General features: G+C 44.7%; 1 protein-coding gene across 3 annotated transcripts; it reads left to right on the top strand.

Moving 5' to 3' along the window:
- Positions 1 to 3,805: 3,805 nt before the first annotated feature.
- On the top strand, positions 3,806 to 10,819 carry hmgn3 (high mobility group nucleosomal binding domain 3). 3 transcript variants are annotated; one of them, XM_068577660.1, is made up of 7 exons: positions 3,806 to 3,993; positions 6,771 to 6,824; positions 7,100 to 7,129; positions 8,428 to 8,493; positions 8,677 to 8,778; positions 9,344 to 9,422; positions 9,965 to 10,819. In XM_068577660.1, the coding sequence occupies exons 1-7, from the start codon at positions 3,979 to 3,981 to the stop codon at positions 9,970 to 9,972; spliced, it is 354 nt and encodes a 117-aa protein (XP_068433761.1). In that variant the 5' UTR covers positions 3,806 to 3,978; the 3' UTR covers positions 9,973 to 10,819. The 3 variants fall into 3 exon arrangements, with proteins under 3 accessions (XP_068433761.1, XP_068433765.1, XP_068433764.1); XM_068577664.1 differs by lacking the exon at positions 7,100 to 7,129; XM_068577663.1 differs by lacking the exon at positions 9,344 to 9,422.
- Positions 10,820 to 13,545: the final 2,726 nt, after the last annotated feature.

Here is a 13,545-nt window from a genome sequence, read left to right as displayed (position 1 = left end):
TATAATATGAATGCAGTGGAATATGGAAAAAATTAAAAAAAATTAAAAAAAAGTGAACGGCTTTATGTTGAAATGTGTAAAAGCAAATAATAAAATAAAATGCACTCATGCATAATTCTCCAGACTGAAAATAGTCACCTTCAGAGACATGTGTTGCCCTCTACCTTCCGGTCAGGAAACATTAATGTTGCTGAAAGTGCGTTGCAGCTGTTTTCCTGCAACGGGCGATGCCGACCGCGTCCACCAGGTGGCGGTCACGTGCTGCCGAAGAGCTCAGAAATAAAGATGGCGTCTCCATTATTATGATTGTTTCTGACCTGCTGAGGAGCTCCTCTGTGTCTGTGCTGAGATGCTCAGAGCTCCATTGCACTATTTTTTTTTTTAAATCGCTTTTAATTTTCTATTAAATGCAATTAAACACAGTGTCCCTTCTTTTCTTCATGATTTTGATCTTGGTGATTATGATTGACAGCTCCTGGAGTAGTAGATAAATGTTTCCAAGGTCAAGAATTAACTTAAAAACTCCAAATGTTTTTATTTATTGTATTTTATTTTTGTAAATCAGAGTTTCAAGTGTGCTCTGTTATGATATTTGGGTTCATAGGTTTTATTTCTAAAGCTCATATCGATGCAGAATAATAATAAGAGTGTTCTCTAGTTTGAGTTATAACAACGTCTTCTTAAACTCTTTTCAGTTGGCCGATCAAAAGGGCATTTACGTTCAAGTAAACATTGATTGATCCAACATTGATTGAAATCCAGAGTGACACCTCAGGGCTTAAAGCGAGGACCCGGCTCATTGTTTACTCTGTAAGAAATCTGTTAGCCGGCAATAATTTAGACGTTTTTCAGGCATTTGGCCAATATTGAGTGAAATGTGTGACATCACTGCAACAAACAACAAGCGTGCTGTTGTGTTTATGAGTGAAGAATGATTCAGGACACTCTGTTTTTAGCAATTTTATTTCAATGAAAGAACAAAACAAAACAAATTGAACAGCTAACTTCCCATTTACGTTTATTCTCACAAAGGTTGTTTCTTAAAGGAACAGTGTAAAGCAATTCAGGGGATGTACTGGCAGAAATAAAACAATACAGTTTTATTTAGTGGACTTTAACCTGAAAATAAGAAGCGGTCTGTGTTAGATAGATAGATAATTACTTTATTGATCCCCAAAGGGAAATTCAAGGTCCAAGTAGCTTGACACATCACACAACGTAATATATACATACACACACTATTACAAAAGATTTACAACAGATTGTCCAAGAGAAAAATTACAAAAAAACAAGAAAAAATTAAGTGTGTTCGTCACCTTAGAAAGAGCATTTATATATCTACAAACTTCCTGTTCCTACGGTAGCCCAGAAAGGACAAACCACCGGCTCTAGAGGCGCCTTTTGCATTTTTACGCTTTGCCGTTGGACAACATAGTTCCTCCACACATTTGGCAGAGGAAACGTCAACCTCACCTTCCCTCTGCCGCCTCAGTTCCAGCGTTCCTACATTCATTGTTTTTGTGAAAGCTTTATGTGTGAAGAAAATCAAACACAATGTTCAAGCTGTCATTGAGCCGCTGTGCATGGTTTTTTGTTTTTTTTTGGTGCTTAAAAACATTTAAGAACTCTCTGCACACGCTTTTCAAGACTCAACGTTTTAAATAGGAATATATATATACATATATATATATATATATATATATATATATATATATATATATATATATATATATATATATATATATATATATATATATATATATCAGAAGAAAAAGGACAACTGATGGGTAGAAGAGCAAATGTACAAACAGATCAGGTAACGTGAGAATAAAGAAGAGTGAATAAAACATTTAAACCGACATTCTGGGGACCGTTTCTCTTCAGTGTGGATTCCCTTTTGTGTCTTTCTTTTATGTATGCATGTGTCGTACATGTTCCTCATTGTGTGTGTGTGTGTGTGTGTGTGTGTGTGTGTGTGTGTGCGTGTGTGTGTGTGTCCTCCATTTAGCTGACAGTGTGGATCTGTGAGGGAACAGCGGCCATCGAGCTACCTGCTCCTGTGTTCTGGGTTGACTTCTAACATGAAGGCTTTTTGTTTGTTTGGGCAGGAAAGCTCTGTCTATTGTGAGGTTTGTGTGTGTGTGTGTGTGCGTGTGTGTGTGTGTGTCTATTGTGATGCTACACAAGAATGTCGAGGCTGCTATTGTAGATTTCTTTGTAGAATGTTTTGTGGCCTTCTGTGTTTAAAACGAGGCAGGAGACAATGTTTTATAGACGAGGTTCTTATGCCTTTTAGATAGAAAACAACGGCGTGATGAAAAGAAATGAAGTCAATTCATTGATTAGTGAATCGACAGAAAAAGTATCTGCAACTGTATAGAGGACTGATTGAGACATAATTGTTCAAATTAAACATGCAAAACATTCCTTGGCTTCTTAACAGTGAAGTATTCATTCGTTACATACATGTTAAACTGCTCCATTGGCTGGACGAGTGATTTAAAGGGACAGTTCACATTAAATCCCCCAAATGCACATTTTCCCACTCACCTGTCGTGCTGTGTATTAACGTGTTTGATGGATTGTTTTGGTGTGAGTCGCCCGGCGTTGGGAAACTGGATGGGACTCAACTTGTAGGGCTCAAAGCACCGAAAAAGAATCAGAAAAACTCAACACTGGTTAGCTTAGCGTAGCAACAGTTGTGCCGTCTGCATGTATCTGCATGTGTATGTACATTTTGGACGATATCTGGCCCTTTAAGGGGCTCAAGGGTTTTATGATTTCGTCTCGTAACTTTAAGTTACTCCTCTGGTTGTATAGAAGTCTATGCTTCATGTGTTAAAGCTGCATTCTCTCTCCTGACCTCCAGAGGGCGACTCCTCTGGTTGTATAGAAGTCTATGCTTCATGTGTTAAAGCTGCATTCTCTCTCCTGACCTCCAGAGGGCGACTCCTCTGGTTGTATAGAAGTCTATGCTTCATGTGTTAAAGCTGCATTCTCTCTCCTGACCTCCAGAGGGCGACTCCTCTGGTTGTATAGAAGTCTGCTTCTTGACACAATTTAAGAAAATGTTTATTTGTTTATTTATGTGTTATTTACTTGTTATGAGTTCCAGACACAGTATAAACTCTGTGTCATGTCTCAGTCTAAGAGCTTTGACTCTTTTATGGTGTGTTTTCGAATTATTTGGTGCATTTCTTTCTGACTTTGCAGGATAATTCTAGTCTGAGTGGAGCGATCAACACAAATAATTCAAATGTACAGTTAAGCCTTCCACATATGTAAAGTACACCCATAATGAAGTAAATTACCCAGCAGCCCATGCAATAATGCATTTATATCCGTATTTAAAGTCATGTTTTACTGTATGACAATGCCCCCTGCAGGGTCATGATGCTGTGTGTTGTGCAGAATGAGGTGCATGTTGTGTCTCCGCTTCTTTGCAGCACTGGAAACCAAACAAGACACAAAAGCTCGCCAGATGTTCTGGAGCTCCTCTGTGGCCCACATTGAGCCATTGTGCCGGTTCTTTCTGCTCCTTTGTGTTTTATTTACTGCATTCTCTCTCTCGCTCTCGCGCGTCCTCATCCTACATTACCCAGATCCACCTAGACTCGACCCCCCGCCTCCCCCCTCTCCTCTCAGCCAGCCGCCGCTCTGGTGGCATCTAGAGCGCTCAGCCAATCACAGGCGACCATCGGAAACCCCTTTGGCCAATGGGCGCGAGCCTCTTATTTACATGGAGACGGGTCGAGCCAATCAGGAGTCAGCGCAGGAGCGGAGTTGGACTCCTCTGGCCAATGGCAGGCTGGAGGTCGGCCCGGAGAGTTTTGGGGAGTGCATATAATCAACATATTATCGAAGGTGCCGAGATATTGATCCCGTATTCCAAAGGTACTTCAGATTTGCCTCTTCTGGACCTTCCGGTTTGACCCTCGACTCGTCGCGCGCTCCCTGGAGAATAAAATCACGCGTAAAATGCCGAAGAGAAAGGTGAGTGTCGCCCGCGCCATTCCAGCTCACTTCACTGTAGTTCTTTTTTTTCATTTATTTATTTATTTTCCCTCTTTTTTTCTTCTCTCTCTCTCTTCTCCTGCTTTTTGCGCGTGAGGGTGATTGCGCTGCGCGGTTTCTGTCCGTGGCGCCGCCGTCGAGGAGCGCGCAGGTGAGGTGGATGCCAAAGTTTTGGAGAACGCGCATTTCCGCCCCGCTGCCTCTGTTTTCTCTTTTTCCTCCGAGGGAGGATTTTATATTTCACAAGTGCGAGATATCTTATTGCAACATACATGTTTCTCTTCTTTTTTTTTACGCTCTCAAACGTCTCCCCTCCCTCCCTTCCTCCCCCTCCGCTCCAACCCCCCCAGCGTCCAATTTCAATGGCCGTTCCCGTGCTCGTTCTCTCTTCCTTGTCCGCCGCGCGCAATGTCACGACGGACCCGCGGCCGGATGGATGGATGCGTAAAAATGTCGCTGCGCGGCGCAAAGATTGTGCATAAACATGTCATGTAAGAGTTATAAAAACAAACAAACACACGCATCCCTTCCTCTTCCTCCTCCTCTTCCTCCTCCATGGCTCAGGCTGGTGATGAATGTCAAAAGCGCACGAGCCGACGGGGACACGAACCCCCCTAAAATGCACATGGAGAGAAAGGGAGGAGAAAGAAAGGGGATCAGGGACAATCGCCGCGGCGTTAAAAGAGGCCGTGACATCATCCACAGCAGCGCTGCTCGACGAGCTGCAGCTTTGTGGACGTTGGAAATAGTCTTTTCTGCCATTTAAAAACATGCTATTGTCTGCGCAGGACAGAGGGTGAGGGGCTGAGGGGGTGATGAGGGGGTGAGGGGGTGATGAGGGGGTGAGGGGGCCTCCAGGGGCGCGCATGCAAATGATGCGATGACTGCCAACCTGCAGGGCTCAACCAACCTTCTTTATTTTGTAGTGTGACATGGTGGAGAGGGGGGTGAGGGGGGTGAGGGGGGGGGGGGCTCACCTGCCTGCAGCCTCCTGACTGTCCACCTGACGGTCTGAATGTCGGCTGCCAGCGTGTGTTCTCCTCCTCCAGGTCCATGTTTACACTCTGGGGTCTCGCCATGTGAGCCGGATGAACCCGTTAAAGTGTTCCTCTCCACAGAGAGATAACACATCATCACATCATCACATCATCACATCGTGACATCATCACATTATCACATCATGACATCATCACATCGTCACATCGTCACCACGCAGAGAGCCTCAGATGATGTTGCGGTCGGGACGAATACGCAAGACGGCCCAAAGTTTGGATTCAAATTCAGGTTTAATTTGGTGAAACAACGGTTTGTTTCTCGTATTTGAAGAAGGAAACAATAAGTTGGATACTGAATGACAATTTAATAGGCGACATTAATACTTCATATTGTGCAAAAAAGTCCTTAAAGGATGAATAATTTGTTCCAATTGGCTGCCACGTGTGAGGAAATCAAAAAACTTTGTCACTAAGTTTTCCGTTTCCTTATTTTTTAAAATTATTCCGTCCTTTTTTTTTCTTCGATTAATCAACATTCCATAAAATTTTCAGCGAAAAATGAAAAATAATTCCCAAAGCTGAAATTGATGTCTTCAAGTTTCTTCTTCAAAAACCCACATTTTCAATACTTTCATTAAAAGACGAAGAACTAAGAAGAAGATCGCCACAGCCGGTCATTTCTGGGTAATTTCGCCAAATTTATGAATTATTAAAATAGTTGCACATCTTTTTCTGTTGCCGCTCCCCAGCAGCTGCTGCATGTTCATGACGTCAGTGGGATTTCTGTTCAAGAAGTAAGGCCTTTCTTAATAGATGTCAGTTTGTAACCTTTTGACCTTTTCTCTCTCTGCTCAACGAGCTGCAATATTGTGCTTCAATAACTCCTCTTCGTGATTTAAGACGTCAAATGTATCGACGGTGACAGGTGAAAACAACCAGAAAACTAAATTCACTTTAACTTTAGAGTCACAGCCGTTTGAAACCTGACGTCACCGCGTGTGACGACCTCTCGTGACCTCTTGTGACCTCTGCGGCCTCGTGAGGCCTTTACAACCGTAACCCAGAGGCCGAGGCGTTCAGAGGCCGCAGGATGTTTCTCTGGGTTTATGAACAGCGAAGAGGTTTCTGAGCAGCGACCACGAGAAACCAAGAGGAGCCCAACAGGCCGGCTCGCTCTCGTGAGATCGACTGGAAAGATTGTTGATGTGGTGTTTGCTGTCAGATCTGCGAGCCAAACAGCTCTCTGGCGCCAGGCGCTTCCCATCATGCACTGGGTCACGCAGACAGTGGAGGGCTACTGCGGCCGGCTCGCTCTCGTGAGATTATCGTAAATAGATAGATTACCATTTTTAATGTAGATCTTTTTGACCTTTTGGTCATTTTAAAAGTAGCTAGAAAAGTCTGGGCTCCTCCGCCCCAAAACTCTAAACGTAGAAACCTCCAAATGTCAAAAGTTGTTGACTCAAGTTGTTTTTTGGTGGTCTTAGCGTCCGTGTCGACTTCTGGGACTCGAGTGGGCGTCACATACTTCCATCACAACGCTCTTAAGTCCTCATGAACCCCACCGTGTGTTTGAGTAATGAATCCATTCTGATTCCTGACTACACACCACACTGCTGGCACTCAAAGCAATCTACAGCTTCCCGTCTTTCAGATGATGTTCACCAACATCCACGTGGACTGTTGACCCGCTAACGCCCCGATAAAGACCCCCAAACCGCTCTGCGTGGTCCTCTATTAACCTTGTTGTGTTCCCTTCAGTCTCCAGAGGTCCCCGAGGGCAAGGAGACCTCCTCCAAAGTCACAAAGCAAGAGGTAAACGTTCATCAACAAGTGTGTGTGTGTGTGTGTGTGTGTGTGTGTGCAGTGTTTGTGTGTGGGCGTGCTGTGTATTTTTTTTGTGCTGCGAAAGTGTGTGTGTGAGTGCGAGAATAACCGCATGACCGGTTAATAATTAGGACACTTGTAGCAGTCACCAAGCTCTGAAGAGCCGCCTGCAAAGGTACAACTGATATCTGTCTCTCTCTGTCGCTGTCTCTCTCTCTCTCTCCCTCTCTGTCTCTCTCATTCATCATCCCTCGCTCCGGTAGACCCCCAGAAGGTCAGAGAGATTGTCAGCGGTAAGTGTCGTTCCCCCCCTTCCTGTCCTCACCTCTCTCCTTCTCTTGTGGGACGGGACGGTGTCGTAGCATCGAGGCTCAGAGCAAAAAAAAAACAAAGCGTCCTCACCGAGGTTTATGGATCACATCCGGTTGTTTTTTTTAATACAAAAACTCCATAAACGTGCTCCCTGAGGACGGCGTCTGGCTCGGTACGCTCGTCTCTTTTCTCTGTCGTCCTCGTCTTCTCCGTCTGGTCTGTTGGCGTTCCGGCTGCATGACTCGACGCTAACGTCGAAGGTTCAAATCCCACACTGAAGTAAATTTAAAAAGACTTTAGTAAGTTACATTTGCATTCAAATTGCTCAAATTGTTCCCCCAAATCCTGGTATGGATCATAACTATAATGTTGTTATCCGGCTAATGCAGGATGCTATCTTCTACGTTAGCATGCAGCTCCGCCTTCAAGCCCGTGTGTTTCTATCTGTGTTGTACTTTGCATGTTGAACCCGTCTGTTCTGAGTCTTTGCATGTGCACATTGACGCCGCGGTTTGACATTTTTGGGAAATACGCTCACTCTGCAGATAGCACCTAGTTAGCTTAGCATTACAGGAGGAGGCTGCTAGTTACGTATCATTATTATGTCTCTCTGTTTTTTGGATCTACGCAACGTGTAAAACCGACAAATTGCTGTTTTACACTATATGCTAAGCTAAGCTAACCTTCCCTGCAGACATGAGAGTGTAAGAAGATGAAAATGTTTATTTCCCAAATGATCAAACTTCTCCTGTCAGCGTTTGACTATCCAAACATGCAAACTGTGATTATTTGTATTTATTTTGCATGTTTCCTGATATTTCCATGTCTTTGATCGCCTTCGGCGGCCATCTTATCTCATGAGCTAGCATGTTTTATACAGGCTGCTATGCATGTAGCATGTAGCTTGTGTTTTCCCCACATCGCTACATCGCGGGGTATTTCCTAAATGAAATTGTAAATGTTAAACCCGGCTTCCCCCTCGGCGTCAGACGTATCCGTGTCTCTTGTTTCAGAGATTTCTCAAGAAAAACTGAGTTATTCTGAGAAGGAATCACATGATTTAATCGAGTCACAGCAGAGTTACTGTAGCTCGTAGCTTCAGGGGAACATGGCGGCCTGGAGGGTTCTCCCTCTGAGTGGTCAGATGTTTACAACTACTCAGAAACACAGTACAAGTACTTCACTGCTGCTGTGAATAATACAGATAATAGACGGATAATATTCCTCCAATAACTTCACACTGTTCAGTCGTCCTCACTGACTTCTGCTCAATTTGCAGAAACCTGCTGCTGCCGCTGCTGCTCCACCCAAACCTGAGACCAAGCCCAAGAAGGCCATCGTCAAGGTACACACAAAGTTAAATTGTTAAAATATATTCTGATCGTCTTTGAAGTCCTGCAAGGATGATGATATATGTACCCTTCTTCTTCTTCTTCTTCTTCTTCTTCTTCTTCTTCTTCTTCTTCTTCTTCTTCTTCTTCTTCTTCTTCTTCTCCTCCTCCTCTTCTTCCTCGTCCTCCTCCTGCAGAAGGTAGCAGACGATAAGGTGCCGGCGAAGGCAAAGAAAAGCGCCGCTAAGGGCAAGAAGGACGACGGCCCCGCCCACAACGGAGAGACCAAGACCAATGAGGTACGAGGAGGGAAAATTGAAAATAAGAAGAAAAAAAAAAAAAGTCAGTCACAGACAGACGAGAAAATAACTTTTATTCCCTTCATTTGTGTAAACACACGACATACACACCGATAATCCTTCACCGCACAACCTCCCTGCTTCCTATCACTAACGCACACGCACACACACACACACACACACACACACACACACACAGATCTACGTGTCTCGTCCGTCTGTCAGTGTGTCCTCCAGCAGAAGCTCGACTCCCTCCTTGATGTCCGTGAGAGGGCAGAGCGAGACGGTCAGAGTTAAGGGTACGATCGAGTGCTTCTAACCCGGCTGCAGAGTGCGTGTTTCAACACTAACGTTAACGCAAAAACATTAACGCAAAAACATTTACGACAACGGTGTGCTGTGGCGTGTTTTAAAAGACAAAGAGGCGACGGCGTGATGTCGCCGTGTGCGGTGGTGGAGTGGGCCAAGGCAAACGATTTCTTTTTTCTGGAGCGGTTTGTGAGACGTGACGTGTGACGTGTGACGTGTGACATGTGACATGTGACATGTGATTGGCTGTTCGTAGACGTCCGGCTCCACCGGCGGTCAGTTCAGAGGAGAGAAAGAGATGATTCCTGCCGCTACTAGAGGAGTTACGAGTTTCAGTGAGTAGCTTTCCAGAGCAAATGAAGTACAACAAATAAATATATATATCATAATATATATCATAATCTCACAATAATACACATAAGTCGATGAGGAAACGTTCATTCGGCCAATCAGCTTGAAGCCGGACCGATCGTCAAATTATGGTGAGTGAAAGTTCTGGATTTATTCACTGAGATTCCCAATAAGATGGAGGTGTCACAATATTAAAAAACAAAACATATTTGAAACCTTCAAGTTGCTTTTCAAGATCTTCGGATCTCGCCGTGAAAAAAAAAAGGTCGTTGTCGGAACTACTTCCCGCCGGGGAAATAGTCCCGACGGCTGTGAAAAGAGCGTTATAAAAACCGAAATCAAGTGGACTCATGTTTCCGGTCTTTATGCTAAGCTATGCTAACCACCTCCTGGCTCACCTTTCCAAAAAAACTACAACAAGCCAAGCAAAAGCTGCTGTCCACCTTTTAGGGCTCTTTCACAACCCATCTGTGGCGAGACAGACGGGTGAAATGTGTCACTAACTTCCACTCTTCTTTCCTTCCAGGTAACTGAGGCGGCGGAGGAGGAGGCGGCGGCAGCGGAGGAGGAGGAGGAGGAGAAGGCGTAAAGACCCGGGGCGCGTCCACCTCCACCCATCCCCCCACCCTCCACCCCGTCTGACACCGTGGCAGCGAAGCATCTTTTTTTACTGACGATTTTTGTACCATGCCAAATTTTTTTTAGACTTGTGATAGTAGAGACGGACAACCAGCAGCCCCCCCCCCCCCATCCCATACGTACACGCCCTTCTTTCACCCGCACTATGCTTTTTTTCTTCTTTATTTTTCGCTCTACCCCTCCCTCTCCTCCCTCCATTCTGCATCGCGATTCCCACGCCTCTTGGAAAACAGAAAAAGTCGGAAAAGGGACGTTTTCATCGGCCGCGGATGTTCCTCATCTCGCCTGCAGGGGGCGGTGAACAACGACTGTTACGATCTCTCTAAACCAGCTCGGCCGATATTTGTCGTCCCTACAAAGGATCATTTTCCATCACTGGCACTCGTGAAAACCATCAAAGTCGCCATCGAAGAACATCTGCAGCTTTCTTTCCTTTTTTAAAACAACGGTAGTTTTTAGAATCACCGCCTCTGTGTTTTCACATCGCTCCTTTTTGTATGTGCGTGCTGGAGCGAGTGTGTTTGTGGGTCCCAGTGTTCGACTCCTTCCCCGCACTTTTATTTCTCCTTTTTTTCCTTCCCCGCTCCCCTCCTGACCGCCTTGTCCCGCAGCAGAGTGACATAGCAATAATGAGTGGTGCTTCTGTTCTAGACGCCTCTACTGGCTTTGGACCCTCTGGGCTTCTCTTGAGTTTCATCCTGTTGGGAGAATATTTTGAAAATAAAAGAAAAAGTTGATGTCACATGACGGGTTTTTTGGTGTGTTTTTTTTCTCCCGCGTGTCTCCTCTCTTATCGGTGTGTAAAACCACCGCGTGCAGAACGCCGATGCCAACCGGTTGCTGCCGCTATTTGTCACCTCGACGCTTATTTCCTTCGGGCAACAGGTGTAGCATCAGCTATTCAGCGACGTGTCGGAGAGCTCCTTTTTCACTGTGTTCGTGTTCAGAATGAGTTTTTAAACCAACACAAAGCCGGCACTGTGTGTCCTGTATATCTTTGTGTGTGTGTGTGTGCGTGTGTGTGTGTGTGAGGTCGCCAGGGGCACGTGGCTGTGTTAAATACAACTGCTGTGTCAGGAAGTGAAAGGTCAGCATTTTGCCGAGATAGCGGTGGGACCGATGAGGCCGAGCGTTCCTCTTCATTTCGGGGAAAAACTTGTCACACACTCTCACGGACCAACGATGTGGACCGTTTGTTCTACTCAAGCACGAGGAGCGAGGAAGTCTGAATGCCACGGACACTGAGAGGCCGATTTAAAACAAATAAAAACGCTCAGAAGCCCCTGGGGTCAACAATATGAAGCTTAATCGAACGGACGGCAGCAGCAGGAATGTGTTGCAACCGCTGAATACGTACAAATGTCAATTTTTGACTGGTTTGTTTTCCGGATGATCTGACCTTTTGACCCCAACCTGCTGAATCCAGAGCGAAGCTGGACCCTCAACGAACATGAACACGTGATAATTAAACCGTTTAGACCACGCAAATGTCCATTAGAAAAAGTTTTTCCATTTGAAAAAAAATGCCATAACTCACGATGCGAACTGATCGGCCTCCTGGATTAATTAGTTCGTTGCCGTCCTAAAAAAACTTCTGGAAGTGATTATGTAAAAGGGTTTGGTCGAGAATAATTAAACTCACGGTTTCAAAATTTAAAAATGCACTAGTTGTTTGTGGAAGTCACAGAACCACGGTGTCCATCACAGACTATTTACAGGCCACAGTTCGTCACCTTTGACTCCTCCGTTGCCCCCCTTGTGCACTAACTCCTGCTGCGAGATGAGGTCGCCTCCTTGTGGCCGCGTCGGCCGGCACAACCCCAACACTGCAGAGGGGGTCAGGGACCCGGCAGGGCTTCAAACCAATCCCTTCACTATCCCGGTACGGCGTTGGTTTTATTTGCCCACGAGTGCTGAGCAAAGCCAACGAAAAAACTATGGCGTTCGCACGCGGCGGTTCACACGTGACACTGCTTCTCTTTGGCACTGCGGATAGATGCACTCCACATTTCGTTGTCGCAGTGATTGTACTGTGTGCATTGACAATACCGTTGAATCTGAATCTGATACGACGATGCAACACAGCGTTGTGGTCCAGACCGTCTGAACCCAGACCACGTCATGACCAAGACCAGATTGTCTTAAACCAGAGACTTCAGAAATTTAAGGCCAAGAACCAGTGAGAGTCCCACACACTTCAGATAAAATGTAGAACTTTCCAAACCAGAAGCAGTCCTCAAAGACATTCTAATAAAAACATATGATGTATATATATATATAGAAACATATGATATCCATGCAGTTAGGGCCCTGAAAAAAGGTCCTGAGTTCTCTCAGTTTTAGGTCAAAACCTACAAAAAGGGGTCTCGATACCAAGACCCTCTCCAGTCCCACACAGCACCGCCATATTTATAATATGTATATGTCACATATTCATTTGATTATTAACGCCTCATTAGGAAAACTGATTCAACTGATTCTATTTTAAAACTTATAATTATAGTTTTCAGTAATTAACAAGAGGCCGAGATTTAGTCAGTCATCTGTCCAAGTTTTCACAAACCCGTCTGTTCCCTGTTGTCTCTGCCGGAGGTTTTTAAGTCAGAAAAGCTCATAATAAATACAAGAGTGGTTGCTATACTCGCGTTATATATACGCTTTTATTTATAACGCCATCGGATCAAACCTAGTGCTAGGAACTCATTATTTACACAGATTACACCATACAGGCACTTTGTACGCTGGGTTTTATTATACTGGAATGATATAATAATAGGGATGTAAATGTGTGAATGAAGACCTTTTTTAACACAGTCTCTGGTTCCTCTTGGGTTGCGTAAATATCTCCGGGTGGATTCGAGGTCGCGGACTCTCTGGATCGCTGTAACGAAACACAACGTTGACCCGACGAAGGGAAGTGACTTGTTGTTTGCGGTTTGATAAAAGTGGGCTCTGGGATCTTTATCAACAGAATGCAGAAAGACTGTGGTATAATTAGAGAAGAGTGGTCGTTAACGCCGTGTGCTCTCATCGATGTCTTACTTCAAATAACAGAAAGTACAAAGTTCAAAAGGTCAGGGAGAGATTGGGAGCTTGCGTTCTTTCCATTTTCGGGGCCAACTGCGGCAAAACACACATTTATATACATTGAATAAATGTATAAAACACACCCTTTACGTTAATAATAGCTTATGATTTACTGTAGGAAACAAGTGTTGTTCTCTTTCACAACTTTCTAGTGAACCAGAGGAAGTATGACCGTGGTGCATTTCCATTTCCTTGTTAATGTTACTTGATTATCTATCTTGCGTAAATGTCTCAGTGGCATTAAAATTCCTGTAACTCATGAGGTTTCATTTATTAAGCTGCATTCCCCTGCTTTTTTCTTCTTCTTCAACCCTTCCCCCATTTTACTGCCTGGCTGTATTTGTTAGAGAAATGGACGACTTCCCCACCAAACGGCTCGCA

The sequence above is a fragment of the Clinocottus analis genome, unplaced genomic scaffold, assembly GCF_023055335.1.
Source record: "Clinocottus analis isolate CAN_PGR_092001 unplaced genomic scaffold, fCliAna1.0.p SCAF_15, whole genome shotgun sequence".
NCBI lineage: Eukaryota > Metazoa > Chordata > Actinopteri > Perciformes > Cottidae > Clinocottus > Clinocottus analis.
Note: the sequence above shows the minus strand (reverse complement) of the source record. Positions and strands in the feature narration are given on the sequence as shown.